General features: G+C 42.6%; 1 protein-coding gene across 1 annotated transcript in view; it reads right to left on the bottom strand.

Annotated features, from left to right (window-relative positions):
* Positions 1-427: 427 nt before the first annotated feature.
* The window catches only part of LOC112119297 (transmembrane channel-like protein 2), a 53,673-nt gene continuing 35,516 nt past the window's right edge, over positions 428-18,584 (bottom strand). The window contains exons 15-20 of the mRNA XM_026646054.1: positions 13,724-13,791; positions 12,505-12,744; positions 9,752-9,877; positions 4,658-4,736; positions 3,374-3,494; positions 428-660 (exon numbers count right to left, since the gene is read on the bottom strand). Of these exons, the coding sequence (XP_026501839.1) occupies positions 428-660; positions 3,374-3,494; positions 4,658-4,736; positions 9,752-9,877; positions 12,505-12,744; positions 13,724-13,791 (867 nt within the window). The remainder of the gene's footprint in view (positions 661-3,373; positions 3,495-4,657; positions 4,737-9,751; positions 9,878-12,504; positions 12,745-13,723; positions 13,792-18,584) is intronic.

Raw genomic sequence — 18,584 nt, 5'->3', positions numbered from 1 at the left:
TTTTTCTTTCTTTACCATGGACTTCTCTATAGTTAGAAAGACATTGTTCTTTTTTTGTTTCAGAACTGAACCGCTCTGGGGGAGGGGAATTTTGATTTAAATAACAAGGGGAGAAGTTAAAACCCCTACTAGGTCTACAAACTGAAAGTCGGTCAAGAGACGAGCAAATATCAAACACCAAAAGATGTACCCACAATGCAGGTGATATTGGCCCTGGGGATAGGTACCATCCACGCAAGAATTATCAATACTGTCTGCCTCAAATGTGCTACCTGATTATTAAATAAAGCTGGTTGGAGACGGAGCCAACATTTAATGATCAATGTGCAATAATTTCTTAATAAGACTAGAATTGTTTGAATAACATGCCTGATATAATGGAAATAAACAATACACCTATACCCCAAACAAAACTACATTAGATGTTTTAATGCGGCTGCCCCCTGCCCATTCCAGGGTATGGTCCCTGCTGGTAAGCCCCGGGTTTTGATTGTCTATGGTGAGATGTCCTTAAACTAGGCCTCGGCGGTCGTGTTATCGTCACACAAGGTGGTGGTGCCAGCATTTCTCCTCTCCCAGAGCTGGTAAGGTTGCTGTTTCTTGCCATACTTCCTTCTTTCCCTGCAGGGCTGTTTCTTCTGGTAGAGTCTGATTTGTTCTCTTGTATTTAAAAAAAAAAAAAAAAAAAAAAATTAAAAACACAAGCCAAGATGATTAAAATCATTTCATTTAAAGCAAACACTCCTTCCTCACCTCCCTCAATAGTTGCTCCTGCCATCACCCTATTTATACACAATCAACCTATCTGTATGCACTTGTGTTCTTGTAGAAGTCTACACTGAGAAACCAAAAGTGCAGACGTTAGCACCTGTATTCCGGCCAAGATCCAGTTTAGGTACCTACAGCCTGTCTGCCCAAGTTCCCTTTGCAGTTTTATTTTGACGGTTATAAAAGGCAATAGTTCCAGTGTCCTTACTTCATCATAAATAATACACCTCTACCTTTGTGCTTATTATGCATTTGTAATATTGGGTTTTTATCTATTTTCATTAACATCCACAACGTGCAAGGTACTTTCCCTAACCTAAATAAAGACACAATCTCTCCTCTAAGGAAGGATGTATATGAAACTGATCGAGAAATTTCAAATTCAGTAGGACAGAAGGGGGGGAAGATCCAAGAGATGCTAAGGTGTTTAACTGTAACCACCAGCTAAAGTTAAAATGATCAATAGCATCAACCTTCTTTATGCACTGTCGCTCCATTCAGTTTCATCAAGAGTTACTCAGCTTGGCGTAGGACCTCTTTTTAGCAGTTTTAAAACATGTTTCCACTTCAAATTCTTGATACTGCCTAGCTCAGAATTCACTGGGTTTTTTTCCCCAGAATATTCTCAAGGCAATTTCACCTGACACGATAAATAGAGATTGGGCCTGAATCAAAACCCTCAATCCAAACTCTCCAAAATATTGGGCAACTCCAGATCAAAGCATTGTGATTTGGGGCCCATCCTCTGTATTAAGACTCATTTGTACTTCTCCAGAATGAGCTGTGTTATGGCATGTGTAGGAATAGCTGGCTGTATGCATAGGCTTAGCTTGCTCTGCTGGCACACCTCCAGGCAGTATGATGGAGATTGGATGCTTTTTCTAAAAGATGTGCTCTAATTCAATGAATTCCTATGGCCTGTGTTATACAGGAGGTCAGACGACATGGTCACAGTGGTCCCTTCTGGCCTTACAATCTATGTGTTTTAAGTCCTCAATAAGTAATATTGCATTCAATGGTTCTATTCCATTGAATAGAAGTAACTTCTATTCCATTGAATAGAAGTAACTTCTTTTGCCAACAACCCACATTTAGAAACTCTCCTCACCCATCCAGATTTGATTCCTAGTTCTGCTTTTACTGCCCAGTCTGAGAGGAGCTGGGATTGCTGTGGAGTCGTCAAACTGCTGCCCAGTGGGAACATCTTGTATCAGTAGCATCTCAATAATAATTTCCCTTTGGGAAGCTGGGTTGAAAGGATTCCTCTGCAGTTCTCCCCAGGCACTGGGCTAAGGTGAGGGATTCCAAGACCTTTCTTAAGGCTTTCTCTACACTGCCACTTTTGTCGGGAAAACTTGTGTTGGTCATGGGTGTGAAAAAATACACCCCGGCCAACATAAGTTTCACCGGCAAAAGCGCTGGTGTGGACAGCGCTATGCTGGCAGAAGAGCCTCTCCTGCTGACGTAGCTACCGCCGCTTGTTGGGGGGTAGTTTAATTATGCTGACGGGAGAGTTCTCTCCCACTGGCATAGAGCGGCTACATGGGAGACCTTTCAGCAGCACAGCTATAGCGGTACAGCTGTGCCACTGTAAGGTCCATAGTATAGTCATAGCCTAAGGTTGCACAGGATGTGCCCATTAAAAATATACTTCTTTATTCCTCCAGTATTGCAGGGAAACTTAGACAAAATCTGCCCTTAGTTATGCTCATCCAACCCCCTTGCACTAGTGTGTCTCAGGACAGAATTCAGCTCAATTTCTTTATGTTCACAGCCATTCCATGGTAAAAATTGTGACCGATGGCAATTTCCAGCAATATCCGGGACAAACCTCATTGAATTAAGTTTAAGTATTTTAGGAGTCCATTGTATTAAAAGTTACATTTTTATGTGGCATTGTAGGGTTGTATGTAACGTTTCTAGGAGACTGACTCATGTAAACCTTGGGGAAATGTTAGGGACAATATGTGTGAAGTGGATTTCCTAGGAAGTACTGGGGAGGAGGGGATTGCAGCTTCCCACCAACTATCTCAGCCTTTGCAGCTTTACTCCCAGGCGTGACATTTTGTCTACTGATCACTTGTTACAGGAGCACAGTTCAAAGACACAAACTAGATTCTCCAGGCCCCAACAGACAGAGGAAGGACTTTTGAATCAATAGCCTGAGTTTAAACTAACACAGGGCCGGCCCCAATCCTTAGGGAAGGTCTGGAAGGACTGATGGAGATTGCCGGGGGAGGGAGGTGATTTCTAGTAAGGTGGTTTTTGATGTTTTCTCTGTAACGCACCTACCTCTGCAATGCTTCTACCTTGCTTAGAAAAAGCTGTGTGATAGTGTAACTGCCCACAGTTACGCTATCAGTCTCTGCCTAAGCAGACCTGCTTGCTTTCTCTTCAATCTGTCTCTTGGTGGGAATAACACCGTGCAGGCAGGGAACTGTTCAGCTTGGAGATACCTGGTCACAAGGGGAGAGAGATGCATGTCTTGCTCGAAAGCAGCAGCAGCCAGGGGAGCCTGAGAGTGGGTGTTCTTGCTGGACCAGTGAGGGGAAATATATGTGCAGTTGCCCTGAAGTGTGACAAAAATCTCTCTAATATGTTTTACCTTCTGTTGGTTTGGGCTGACTCACACTCTTTGCACTTGGAACCAGCAAGTCGTCTAAGTCTTGTATTGCAGAACTAGTAGTAGCTTTGTTGTTCCTCTTGTTTTTCTCCTCGTCGCGTTGCTGCACAAATTAAAGTGGTTAGATTTCATTTGCAGTTGGAGACGTGATTTGTGAAATAGCTGCTTGGTGTCATGCATTTCCTGAGGGGGAGTTACCTATGCACGAAGAGTGACAACATTTGATGAGGTCTCTGTCTCTCTGAGTAGCAATGCCTTTTCTTTCATGGCCCCTTCTGTACTGATTCATGATCACTTGTCCCATTATGGAGTTGATTTGTGTAGCTTTAAGGAGCTCATGTACCTCTAAAGGCCACATACAGTGTATCTAAGGTTTGGTCCATATCATATTTGAGAAATTATATAGACACATATAGTTTGTATTTTAAGCCATGGGCACAGCTGAAGTTGACATTTAGCCTTAATTTCTGGAGGCTGCTGATTCCTGAGTGCTCATACTCACCCTTAATGTTACATCAATCCCTAGGTGTATTTCATGGAATATATCTTATGTGGCATCAATTTTTACTCTTCTTCTGACTAAGATTCTGTGTTGTACCAGTAAAATGGCAGATACAGCCTCTTGCAGGGCTAGACTCTAATTCTGGGTCTTAAGAAACCCAGGTTCTATTCCTAGCTCTGCTCCTGGCCTGCTGGATGACCATGGGCAAGTCACTTCACTGCTCTGTACTTCAGTTTGCCTTTCTGTAAAATGGAGCTAACGATACTGACCTCCTTTGTAAAGTGCTTGGAGAGCAACAGGTCAAAGGTGCTATATAACAAAGACCTAGGTGTCATTGTTCTTGTTAGCAAGTCTGTTTGTTTGCTTTGTAATTTTTATAAAGCCTACATGTTACGTTGGTAGCACTTTTTCTACCTTGGCGAATCTCTGCCTCCTTTTGGCATTCACTATACTAACATTAATCACACTGAATTATTTGGGCATTGAATTTATTATGTGGGTATAATATGCAGTTCTAGGGAAATTTCATTGTAATTTTAGCATGAGTTAATATTCACTTATTAGGAAGCATTACTGAACAGTATTATAATTAGCTACTGAACACTGCCAAAGTGAAATGCACAATAAAGAAAATTCACTTTTTTTAATCATGCAGTTCCATAACGTGGTTTAAAATGAAAAGCTATTTAAAAATAATACTTTAGGTCAAAATGCAAGTGCATGGTATTTTAGAAACATCTGTACTGAATAAATCACATACATACCATTTGCATTTTCTTCTTCAGTTCTGTGTTAGCATGCTGATATGCTTCAGCCACAGCATTCAGATAGTAGATGGCTAGGCTACAAATATTTAAAAAAAAAAAAAAGTAAAAATCTTATACTGACAGGATAGGGAGGTAAGCAGAGAACTCCTCCAGCTACTGCATGTGCATGCATCAAGGGATGTGCTCAGATGAAAAAAACACTGAAGATATTTTTCAAAGGAGCTGAATTACACGGAGAACCTCCCAAATAAGCAATGCTGCACGGGTTTGCTGCATTTGACATGTTATTTGCCAATTTTGGAAAATCTAAGAGTTGTGTTAGAATCGGGGTGCGGTCTGATGCACAGCACAAGAAGCAGGACCAACGGGAACAGCTGCAATATCTGTGAACTGGTAGAATGCTCATGGTCAAGTCACTGCTGTGTGTTTGTGGTTGGGTGGGAGGGAGGGAGGAGGAGGCACTTACTAGATATCTTACAGATACTAGGTATCGCTAGTTAAAAAGCTTTAAAGTTATCCCTGGCTACAAACAGGATTTGGGGGGGCACAAAGGCTAACTCACTGGCAACACTCTAAGTCTCAAAAACCCTTCCTCCCTATTCTACCTTCCACAAATGACCTTCAATCTGTTTTCCCCTGACTCGCTCCATCATCCCTTCCCCAGCCACTGCACTCAGATGGGAGTTAAATTGGAGACTGTTATACAAATTGCCTCTTCCCCCAGGCAATAAAGGAAGCCTCCTTGTCACAGACTGTGTGGGTTCCAAAAGCCCGCAGCTCTGTTTGTAAGCTTATTGTGCAAAAGTGATGGTGGGCCAGTGAAAACTTCAGTATCTTCTTCCCAGTCATCTTGTGATAAAGACCAACCCCCAAAGGCTACATTTAAAGAGCCAAAGGACTCTCTGGTGTAGCTCTGCTAAGTTCAAGAGAGTCACACTAGGGATGAACATGGCCTGTTTTGAGCAGTCATTACTTTCACAGCAGCCCCACACACGCTGTAATAGAGAACAATAGCGTGCTGATGTCTATTGTGGATATTTGTATGGCTTCTTTCACTGTAGTACCCAAGCACCTTGCAGTCTTTAACATATTTTTCCTCACAACATCCCTGTGAGTTAGGGCAGTGCTGTTATCCCCATTTTACAGATGGGGAATGGAGACACAAAGGCTAAGTGACTTGCCCAGGAAGTCTGTGGCAAAGCAGGGAACTGAGCCAAGCTCTTCCAAGTTGAGGCTAGCCACTGAAGAGTCTTGCCTCTTCTACAGGGCACTGCTCCAGTCCACAGCCTGCAACTGAACTCTTACTAATAGACACAGGTTGGGAAACCAGTGTAAACTAGAGCCAGTTTTGAGTACAGTCGTGGGCTTTGGGCTTGATTCTTTCTCTCACAAAGAGGACAAGCCCCCCCAAAATAAAATAAAATTTAAAGGTAGGAGCCACACTAGAGGAAATCAAAAGTCAAAGGGATCAGAGGAGATGTACTGGCAGTGGCAGGCAGCCTTTGGCTCACAGAGAGGTACATATTTTAAAACATGCTGAAGTGTCGGGGACTGTCTCATCCCCACTGCCGCCAGCCAGCCCATAATATTTTGGTTGTCAAAAATGTCTCCTACTGCTTTTGTAGAATGATTTTATTCCTTTAAAATCCAAACATCATCTGCTCAGTGACTCCAAACCATTCCTGGAAAAGTACCATCAATTTGCTGCTACTGCTTTTAAAAAAAAATTCTAGTATATAACAAGTAATATTGGAACAGCAAAGCTTCCTGACAGTTCATAATTTGACTGCGTAGCTATGGCTCAGATTCAGTGAGCTGGAAACCAAGTTAGGTGGCTTTTTGTAGGGTAGATTTAAAAAGAGTGAATCCAAACACTGCTAGACAGGGCAAGTCTGTCGAGGATGACTAGTTTCTTTTGAAGCCTTTTTTTTAATATACTTCCTGGGTGGGTGGGGGAATAATGTGTATATAAAAGGTCTGTCTGGAAAGAACATACTTAAGTAATTAAGCAAACCTCCATCTACTGTAGATTAGCGATGCAGCATTTTAGAAAATGAATTTTTTTCCTTGTGCTCATGGAAACCTCTTTTGGTTATCTGTAAGCAGATAATAGTTTCATATCTACACAATTGAATTTTATGATTAACCTAGGTATTTTTTGTTTTTTAATCTGTTGCTTTTGGTTCTAAGGCCCTGCATGTCTGGTTTTGACCTGACTGCACTTAATTGCCTGAAGGAACCATGTTTTTGGAAAAGATCACTGGAATCTGCTCCTTCAGAGCCCTTGTGGTCTCCACTGGCTCTCTGTTTTCTCTGTCCCTTATTCTCCAGATCTTTGAGTTACTCTGAGTAAATCAATTTTTCCTTTCTGCAGATTCCAGTTTCCTTTTCAATCCTGTGGCAACCCTTCATTAATAGCAGTAACCATCTTCAAATCTTGGAACTTCTCCCCGTTTAGCAACCTATTTAACAAGTGAATCAATAGATGTGAACTTGGTTAATTTTTTTTCCCATCAGGGTATTAATGCATTCCCGATCTACTTGTGGCATTTTGTCAGCCTGTGTTCCCTCTCTCATATATTTGTTGCAGTTATTCTGGATTTGCTCCAGTTCCTCACTGCACCTTATGGCTCTGAGTGAAATTACGGTGGGCATTTTAGGACTGATCTGCTCATACAGCTTTTGATCCTCACTTAAGGGGACTTGATGGAGGGAAGGAGAGGCGGAGGAATACCATGGAAAAAGGGTGGTGGAGTAGGATCTCTGAGAAGCTGCATCTTACACATCATGTGATTCGTCAGTTGATTTTTGTGGCAATATAAGTAACTTGCACTAGGTGTGTGTGGATTGTTCTCCCAGGCTAGTGGCTGGTCCACATTAGAGGTTTGAGTCTGCTACTACTTTCCATAAGGGGGTGAGTTATTTAACTCCAGCAGTAAAGGTCACATTTTCAGCTCTGTAGGTCCTGAGTTCAAATCCTACTATTGGCCCAAGTGAGGGTTGGTTACCTATCCATAAACCTTGTTTATGTAAAATAGCTTCCCCCAGAAAAATGAGGCAACTAGAAGTAGAGAGGAAACTGAGACAAAACAATTTCACTCAGACTGGGTCTACACTACAGCGGGGGTCCGACCTAAGATACGCAACTTCAGCTACATGAATACCGTAGCTGAAGTTGCGTATTTTAGGTCGGCTTACCTGGCGGTGAGGACGCAGGAAAGTCGACCGCTGCCGCCGACTCCGCTGCCGCCTCTTGCCGAGGTGGATTTCCGGAGTCGACGGCAGAGCGATCAGGGATCGATTTTACTGCGTCTTCACTAGATGCGGTAAGTCGATCCCCGATAGACCGATTGCTACCCGCCGGCTCGGCGGGTAGTGAAGACATGCCCACAAAGTGTAATATCTACAATGTACTCTCTGGCAATTGAGACACAGAGTGTAAATGAATTGGAGACATCTAAAATTGTTTCTGGAAAAGGAGGGGGAATTGTGAGAGGAGAGGGGGTGGAGCGGGAACAAACTAATTCAGTCCTTAGAAAGGGAGAGCACATTTTATGAGTGGCTGCCTGCCACTAAAACCAAGCTAATATAAATTTATGATTCACCAGCCACTGTTTGCAGAGGTTATTTTTTTGTATTAAGGCCGCATTGCAGGTTGCCTTATCTGCTTCATTTAGGAGGAAGAGATGCAGTATATTTCAGAGCTAAGTGAAATGCTGGCAGCTGCATTTTCTCTTTTTAATCTCGTTATATGTTGGAGCAGGATCAATGTAAGGGACTGGTCCCAGTTTGGATCTATCTAACTGTATGTACAATAGCAGGGGTGGTGGTAGGAGCTGATGGATTATAAGGAGGGAGGCAGGAAATCAGTGACTATAAATGATTCAAAGCTACCTAATTATTCCTGAGAAAGAAGTGGATGAGACATTAAACCAAGGCTGTGGCCACTTGCAGTCATTAATTATGGCACAATCAATGTGCCATAATTAATGACTGCAAGTGGCCACAGCCTTGGTAGTTTTAGCTATGTAGATGCTTGTTCACACTAGCTACTGAAAAACTTTCAGATAGTAGCTGTTATGTCTCTGAAAATCTGATAAGCCAACTGTGCCTTTCAGTTTATCTGCCACTTTAATTGGCTCAGAAAAACACCCAAGCAATAAAGCAACAAAAAATAGTCAAGTTAAAGCAGTGAGAAGGGTTCTTAGTTCCAAGCTACTTCATTCCTAAATTCCAACTGCAGCCAACTCCAGCTGCTTTCAAGCAGCAAATCTTTTGAACTCTGCCATGCGGAATGTTCCAGACATTAAAAATATAGAAACTACAAATAATCACAACGGTCCTTAAAGCTACATGCACTAATCACTGCTGATCTAGGCTATCTAGTTGCAATCTAGAGATAAAAGGCTGTGTATCTCATTAAAACCTCATGATCTCTCAAGTATCAGAGGGGTAGCCGTGTTAGTCTGGATCTGTCAAAAGCAACAAAGAGTCCTGTGGCACCTTATAGACTGTACATAGCAGAGGGGCATTGCTGGCATCGGCCAAACTGGACAATCCCTACGTAAAAGGATAAATGGACACAAGTCAGAATGTTAGGAATGGCAATATACAAAAACCTGTAGGAGAACACTTCAACCTCCCTAGACACACAATAGCAGATTTAAAAGTAGCCATCCTGCAGCAAAAAAAACTTCAGGACCAGACTCCAAAGAGAAACTGCTGAGCTTCAGTTCATTTGCAAATTTGACACCATCCGCTCAGGATTAAACAAAGACTGTGAATGGCTAGCCAACTACAAAAGCAGTTTCTCTTCCCTTGGTGTTCACATCTCAACTGCTAGAAGAGGGTCTCATCCTCCCTGATTTGAACTAACCTCGTTCTCTCTAGACTGATTCTTGCCTGCATATTTATACCTGCCTCTGGAAATTTCCACCACATGTGTCTGACGAAGTGGGTATTCACCCACAAAAGCTTATGCTCGAATACTTCTGTTAGTCTATAAGGTGCCACAGGACTCTTTTGTCGCTTTTTACATGATCTCTCAAGTCTCCCTTCCCTCCTACCTGTATTATTGCAAATATAACTTACACCATAAGAAGAACTGCAGGTATAATCAGTCCCGGATTTGCCACATAACTGAAGATCTTGGCTATAAAAAGTGGAAAATCCTGCCTGATGGTCTCTTGGATGACATCATACATTCTTTTCTTTCCACTGGAAAGATAAAACGACCAATTACACATTGTAGCTGGTTACTGAAAGGCCACAGTAGTGCCTTGTTAAACAACTTTAAAAGATTTTTATAAAGAACAATAAAATTCTTTCATTGTCTGTCAACATGTTGTTTGCTACTGAGACTTTAGATATTAAAATACCGTTGAAGTGACTTACTTACAAATATCTTTCAGTCCAGCCACTCTTTCTTGAGTTCTAATTACCTGTCTTTAGTGGTATTGATTATGTGAATGACCTCTACAAGGGTAACTTGCTTCAAGCACTAATATATATGTATATGTTACCTCTCCAAGTTATTTCATGAGCTCTACTTATTTATTTCCCTTGAATCCACACAAATCCTACAGACTTTAAAAAAAAAAAATCTGAGATTTGTGACTTTCATATCACATTGAAGATGGCCTTTTTGTTGTGGAGATAGCTCTGCTTATGCAAATCAATGCTTTCTTAACTAATGAGCCAACTTCAAGAACAGCTAAGTAAGATCAAAAATAGCAAGCTGTGATTATCACTTAATAGGAAGCCCACTGAAGGAGTAATTTTAAACTAGACTGAATAAAGCATTAGAGAATCTGCTGTGTGCAAATGAAATAATCATACACAGGAAAGGGGATGGGCTAGATAAGCAAGGAGGTTTCTTTCGTAGAATTCAACACTTACAATTCTGTGAATCAGTGTTGGATTCAAATAGTGACCATTTCTGTGGGTAGTTTTAGCCCTACTCATACTCCTTAGACTCACTGTATTCTTGGTTATTTAAGATCTAAAATAATTATTCTGGACTCCAATTTGGAAGAAGTCACAGTCCATCCTCATGACAAGGATCAACAGAGACAGGCTGAACCAGTGCCACAATTTCATCCATCTGCATTAGTCACGTATGGTACATTACTAGCCAAATCCTCAACATTATGGTGGGAGCTGTGCTGAGAGGGTTGAACAAGGCAGATACGAGTGGATTTTGAACGAGAGGCTTCAAGTTTTGAAATAATTCTTTAATGCTTCAGACAACGCTTGGGGATTGTTGTGAATTGATTTATGGACTTTGAAAAATCTCTTATGGTTCAGGTACACCACTCACATCTGCCTATATACAGATTCTGTCTCTGAGAGTAGTGCATGACTGTGTGCAAGTACCATAGTTGATATTATTGGGCTTTTTACTTTCATGTGTCCACTCAGTGGGGGGACCCCCCCACTTGGCTGCTCATGTGGCATGAAAAATGTTTTCTACCTTGGGCAGCAAAACACCAAGGGCCAGCCCTGCATGTGACTGTCATGTCTGTGAAAGGTGTTGGCTCAGTGGTTCTGGAGATTGAAGTACTTGTGTTTTATAAACCAGGTACTGCATGAGGAATGAAGTTTCCTGCACTGTTCCACTAACACAAATCAGCCTAGGAAATAGAGGGTGGGGGGCGGGTGGAGGAAAAAGGGGGAAAGTAGTTCTGTCATCTCTCCTGAGTCTGCCAAAAAGTTTCCAGATAGTCTGGTAGCTTTTGTGATCTAGAGCCCTGCCGTGGGAGGAGATTTCTAACTCATTTCAACATAACAACTCAACAATCATCAGATGGTAACAAGTCACAGTTGCTGGTTTCCTATGCTAGACTGAACTGGCAACCTCAACATGAAAGCTTCTGTATCTCCTCACTAGTTTCCCTGAGCCACCTAGTAGCTGATGATATACAAGTTACATAATAATGGGTGTTTGTGTACGTGAGGGCAGGATTGAGAACACAGGGCTGGATATTGTGATGTACTTTTAAAGGGCAAGATAATTAAATCCTGCTAGTCTGGTCTCTAAATTAAGAAAATCTTGGTATTTTCTCTCATTCTCCAGCTCTCCTCAGATTTCTGCTGACATTCTCCATTAGCAATTGAAGAAGCTAAGACAGTGCAACTAAAGAAACAATTTGTTCCAATCTGGCTCCTTGCTGAGTCAGGCTCAGTGTGCACCAGGAAATAATGTTACTAAATCAAATCCAAGCTCATGGGCATATTAATCCAGTCCCTTGAACACTCTGTGCAGTGCTGGTTTGGAAACACAGGGAGAAATACCATTAATAAAGTAGCAACAGAGAAGCTCAGAACAATCTGGTTTCTGTTATTCCTCCACCAAATACAAAAATGATCACATGTTGCGGTAGCTATTGACTATAGGGAAGCTCTTGAAAGATGGCGTTTGGGACTCCTTTTTGTTTGCATAACACTGAAATGTGTGTTCAGGACTTTTTATTCTAGGGCATCATATTCAGACACAGACATCCATCCTCCATGGATATGCTCTAAAATCCTCTGTTGGTTCCCATTGCACTTTTTCAGGAGGAACGACAGGAATAGGTGTCGGGGTTTTATGGGATACTTTGGTTTTGGAGATAGCAGGAGACTCAGTGAATTCTGCTATCTAGGAGTAGGTTTGTCACCCCAGATGACTGTTTGTTTGCAACTCAATATTGGTCATGATGCTCTGGTGCATGTTCTAAAGAAGAATGTAACTAGACCAGAATAAAAGTATTTGGCATGTTGCCCAACAAGGACTGTATAACTTATTACACTATTTTTTTTGCATAAAAGCAGAAGAATAATTCAGGCTTGTCGTTATTTCATACCTGAATGGTCCACAGTCAAAGGAAGGAGGGAGGGACATTATGGTGTAGGCCACTGGCAGTAGGCTTAGGAACAGGATCAACAGCAAGAGTCCCATATAAAAATTATTGGATTTGGATGCTTTGAACACGCGTTCATGAGGGACATTGCTACTCATAACTGCCCAGCACTGAAAATACATGGAGGTTAGTAAGCGCAGCACGTTTATACCAACCAGTCCAGGTGCATAAAAGGATCCCATCCTAAAAAAACAAAACAAAAAACAGAGAGCACTGTTACCTAGACTAGGGTTCTACTTCAGGATCAGCAAACACGTTGGCGTAGGTGACAGGTATACATGGATATGATTCCAACTAGGTCAGTTTATGCTGCTCTCATTTCCCTTCCACCCCCCACATGCAGAAAATGACCACTCCCGAAAGAGCATCCACCCTCTGCTGGCATATGTGTAGAGACATGAGTGCATCAGAATCAAACCTTTCATTTAAAACAAAGTTTCTAGCCTTCCTGGTTGGGAAAGAAAACCATGAAAATGTGAACTGAGTGTAACTAGTACAGAGACATCTGCCTAAGTCTGCAGACTGTCTCCAGCAGAGGGGGCAGTAGTAACCACTAGAGCCAGCTATTTATCACTAGAGCAGACGTTCCTCGGCTGCTGCTTTGAGGGGACACCTGCCACTGCTCCCAACACTGTGAAGGCAGAAGGGGGCCACTGCTTGGTGATGGCTGTGTGGGTCCCCCATGTTGGGTTGTGCCTCTGGCCCCAGATTGCCTTATTCCAGCCCAACCTCCACCCAATTGACTTTTACCACCTGGTAACACGCTCAAAGCATGCAGATCTCCCTCCCCAACAGAAAAATCAAACTAGGTTATGGTGTCATCCTTAAGAGATCTATAATCTGGGGGGGGAAGGTCAATTTTATCATCCAAAAATAATCCTATAAAAGGAGTAGGTCAGGGTCTGCAGTACTAATTTCCATTTAAAATCGGCCAGATATTTGTACATGAAGGTGAGGAATGAGCTGGGTTTTTTGTTTTGTTTTTTAATAGCAAGGAACAGAAGTCAAACTTCTTTAAAACAAACAAAAACCCATGCAAATCAGTCCATCCAGTTTGGAAAGTCTAGCTGCATTACCAATCTCTTGAATTCTTAGTGCTGTTAAGGATTTTTCCATTCCAAGGGTTGTGGGGGGTGGGGGGGCGAAAGCAAAGATATCTTACCAGATCATTCCTTGATTGAAGATTAAGCCCAACACGTTACCACTAATATCAAACTCTGCATAGGAGGGCTATATGAAACGAGAGGGGAAAATAATTTATACAAAAATTATCTGCTGTTGCTTGGTTTGCCAAGGTATAAAGGTGCTTATTAAGTCCTAGTGTGTTAGGGGATTCCAAGTACAACCCAGATTGCCTGCCTATTGAGTAGGTAACCTGTGCAGCTATGAAAACAAAGGGGAAGTTATGCACTCTGGGCCACCTCTCCTCTCCTCTCTCGCTGAAAGCTGGAAAGGCCTCTGGTGGTGGTTACCAAGTGTTTGGAATTATTTTGCTCTTGTTTTGAATCTTTGAATAATACAGTCAGCTATGAGGAAAAGGTCTACAGTGTGCGGGTTTATTTTATTTCTCCAGCTGCTGTATCTGCCCACTGGCCTAGTTACACCTTGGCACGATGTTTAATGTTTGAGTGATTATAACAAGGTTGAGAGTGAAAAATACCCTGACTACAACCACTTGCTTAGGTTTCCCAGAAGCAGGCTGTGAGGTGGAGGTTGGGGGGGAGGGAGGAACGGCAGAGAGAGGGGTAGTTCTGAGAGGACTTGTGGCTTGTCCAATACTTGGTGTCATTTTGTACTGAACTACCTAAATACCAAAGTTGTCCGCAGTGGTGTTGTAGCTATGTTGGTTGCAGGATCTGAGAGACACAAGGTGGGTGAGGTAATATCTTTTATTGGACCAACTTCTTTGGCAAAAGAGTAAAGCTTTCAAGCTCCACTGAGCTCTTCTTCAGGTCTTTCACAAACAGAAGTTGGTCCAATAGAAGATATTACGTCTCACCTGCCCTTTGTTATTTAGAGAGACAGGATAGAATTGCCTTGTGAGAAACCAAGTCTCTTGATGTTGTAGGAGCTGACAGTATTATAGTATTAGTATAGTATAGATACGTATTTGATCTACCAGACAGTGGCATTCATCTCCAAGGGGAGATGGTGAAAGCCTGATTGCCTGGAATATTAAAAACTGGACAGAAGAAACAATAGAGTAATATGTTCCAGGGTACAATTCTGCCCTGGATTCAGAAAAGGGTGGTGGTAAAACAGACTAGACAAGCTAAAAGGTCTGTTCTCTCTCTAATGGTTGTGATTCTGTAAATTGTGTGTGTGAGAGATTTTTATCTATTAAAATGCTACAGGCAGGTCAAGCATGATGCATAATTTTGTTTTGTTCAGTAGAAATAATGCTCCCTGAGAGAACGGCATCTTGTTTTGTGAGATGGCCAAGGGAACAGTAGTCCTACAACAAAGTGTAATTAAAAATGCTTAGTCTGACGCCATATCTAACTACAAAGTGCTTGTGAGCCCTAAAACCTCTGCACTTAATGGAAGGCAGAAATCTTGGGAGGCACATGTCGTGCCCCCCTCCACCCTCAAACATTGCAAATATGATTGCTCATCCTGGGCACTAAAATATCTAGATCTTTTGAAGAATGATAAATGTCCCAGCCTTTCATCTGGTAACACAGGTTGGTATAGGATGCTTAACTCTCAGTCAACCTCAACCTCTGCATTGAATATTATGTTTCACTGAATTTGACAACAAAAGGAGAAGCATGTGAGCAACAGCAGGTTCTTCTTGGATTTCATATTCAGTTCCTGTGGTTCAGGGAGTGGTTGTTTGAACTTATGGGTAAATGATCTTGTTTTAGCAGTGTGCAATTGTAGTGTGCATCAGGCACAAAGCATTACCTGATGGTCTTCCTCCTCTTTGCTGTCCTCCAGAGACAGACTGCTTTGGGGTATACTGCTTGAGAAGGAGATAGTCTTTTAGCCATCTGATGACCGCTCATGTCTAAGGGGCATCTCATCCTATGCTTTCCACCAAACAGAAACTTGTTGGCTCTATCAGCATTGCATAAACTCCACACAATATAGGACTGGTAAGGTACTCATGGAAATGAAATAAGCCAACATGTACTAATAAGAAGGAAGAACCTGCATTTTTATTTGCATTATAAGATCTCCTTTTAATCATAATGAAATATCTCTCAATGGCTATGGCTAACAAATGAAAAGTAGAAGCTGCAACTCCTGGGCCAGATTGTGTCTGGCACTGCACAGAGGTCAAGGTGGGAAGGGCAGTGTGAAAAAGCACCCACCATTCTTTGTTGCCCCTGTGCAAAGGCCAGGAACAGTTCCAGTCCAAGAACCAATGGTTTCTAGCATCATAGGGCTCAAGAAACTCCCAAAGGCATGGGACAGGAGAAAGAGTACGAAAACAGGGTCACGGCCCTGCCCTCCTTCTGCACCCAGCAGTGGAGCTAGCATGGCATGAGGGACAGAGTGCTATAAGGGTTGTAGCAGGAGCCATGACTGCAAAACACAGCGCCTCCTTTAGGGGTGGTTGCTTAAAGCCACAATTTTGCCCTTGGCAAACAAGGGCATTGTACTGATCCTGCTGAACTCCGTGGGAGTGGGATTAGACCCCAAGCCCCTGAAGGTTCACTTGCTTTAGCTTGTTAAGCCTGGTAAGTGTGTGATGAATTCTGAATGCAGTTTGTTTCTGGGTTACAAAACCACTCTGTAGCATGACTGTGTCAAGGGCCAGAGACAAAGAAAGTAGGGAGCATATAATGAACCCTAAAGCAGCACTTTTAAGTGTCACTGAGAGATGGTGAATAGATGTAAAAGAAGCCATGTTTTTCCTATTTATTAAAAAGTGCCTGAAGGATGTAAGAGGCGTACTTCATAGCTTTCCTGGAGGGCTTCTCATAAAGCAGCCCGAAAGGATAAAAGGAACCCCCCAAATAGCAGTTTAGAGGTTGTTTTGAGGAAAACTCTCAGGAAATCAAACAAGTCTAACAAAAAGAAAGGGGAGGGGGGAGTCAAAATGGAGGCTGGGACATAAAAGCTGAGATTTCCACAAAAGCAAGATTCATGAACATGGTTCACACACACAGTTTGAATCTCTGGCTTCTTCAGGTTGCTTATTCTTTGCCCAAATTCCATAGCAGGGCAATTTTTTCAAAGTGGCAGCGAAAGAGAAGGGTGGGTATTTAACTCTAGAAAACTTCCATCACTTCCTTACTATTGAAAGAGAGTACACAAAGGAAGGGTACTGGATGGGAGATTGAGAAGGCCTCGGGTAAAGTATGACCTGCTGTAGCAGGCACTGAAGTCTTGACACATCCCTTTTTTAAATGCAGAACTGATGGCTCCATGGCATACAGTTTGAATAAAAAGTGTCAGTCGTAATAAATCAAGCCACACATGGGAAACTTTAAGGAACAGGGAGGCAGTTTGCTGAGACTGGGAGGAAAATCTTGATGGAACGAGATGTTTAAGTGCAAAAATCACAGGATGGACGTAAATGAAACTGTGAGAGTCCTTGAGAGCTGAAAGACTGAAGAATGTTCCTATTAGTGGCCCATAAGTGCAAAGCACTATGGGGCAAGGGGAATTCAAGCACCTATTACTAGTCTAAAAATATGCTGTCACCCATGTTGCTCTCTTCTGCTTGCATTAGGAGGGAGTGCTGCACCCTCCCCCACAGAAATCATCCTAAGGGGCTATTGGATAAGCAGAAAGCAACCTTCCCCCTAACCCCAACTTCACTCTACAGGACAGTGGGAGAGGTAAACACGTCTGTCTCACTGCAGTGGCAGCTATGCTAAGCCCCGTGGTGTATAGACTGTACCCCTAAGGGTTAGTGCTGTAAGTGGGACACCCTCATAAGTTTAATTAGTGAAGTGTGTCTGTTGACCAGCAGAAAGTGCACTGTAGAAGGAAATCTGCTCTTTGTTCTATTGGAATTATTAGGGCTTACGAGACCTTGGCGGGTTCAGCTCATTGTGGTGGTTGTGAAATGAGCCATGAGGGGATGAAAGGGAACCAATCCCTTGATATTCACTTGGCAATCGGAGCTCAATGACAGAGAAACAACAAGGAGTCTGGTGGCACCTTAAAGACTAACAGATTTATTTGGGCATAAGCTTTCGTGAGTAAAAACCTCACTTCTTCGGATGCAATTAATGACAGAGAAGTTACTCATCACTAACTGATAAGTTTGAGAGAGTTGCTTTGGCATATTCACAGGTGTGGGAAGCAATGCTGAGCTTCAAGAACATTCTGGAAAGCACTGTCTGTGGGGCCATGTTCTAGTGTGCCCTTACCTCCTGCTCCTCCTCCCTTCGTGCCTAGAGATAGCATTGCAGGCAGTCCACTTTCTTGGTCCCATAATGGCCTCTCTCTGTCTGGGTCTTCCATGGCCTAGCTCTCTAGCCAGGTCAATTAAAAGTTCAGTTCCCTTCCAGGATAACAAAAGATCCAACTGTAAATTCAAAATAAATCTCTAAACTAATAACTTCTTCTGCCCCTCTCAGGCCACTCTATGTTCTTCTGCTTTGCCTCTACTCCTGGGCCCTACACAGTTTCTTGTAGGCTGCTCCTTCCCCAGCAGGTTTCCCCACATTGCCTCTCTTCCCCAGGGATCACAGGACCCTAACCTGATCCCTGTGGGTCTCTTCCAGCCTGACTTCCCCAGGAAAAGAACCCTCTTTATTCCTCTCTGCTGAGTCTCCTCCCTCTGACTGAGTTCAGCTCTGTTTAAATTGTCCTCCACAGCCGGGGTCAGTCATTCTAATTAAGCTCCATCACGCCCAGCTGGGATCACTAGTTACCCCTAAGTTGCTAGACCATGGTTAAGGTTGAGTCCAGCTTGCCTTTAAGAGCTAGCCAGCCTCTGACAGGCCAAATGAGCACTCTTTTAGCACCAAAAAATGTATAAGCTGGGCTTATAAAAGGACAGGCAGCCCTAACTGCCTCAGTTCCTTTCTTTTTGTGGCGAGCTGTAAGTGGGGAGACTT

The sequence above is a fragment of the Terrapene carolina genome, unplaced genomic scaffold (genome assembly GCF_002925995.2).
Source record: "Terrapene carolina triunguis isolate 2854851 unplaced genomic scaffold, T_m_triunguis-2.0 Scaffold34021, whole genome shotgun sequence".
Lineage (NCBI taxonomy): Eukaryota > Metazoa > Chordata > Testudines > Emydidae > Terrapene > Terrapene triunguis.
Note: the sequence above shows the minus strand (reverse complement) of the source record. Positions and strands in the feature narration are given on the sequence as shown.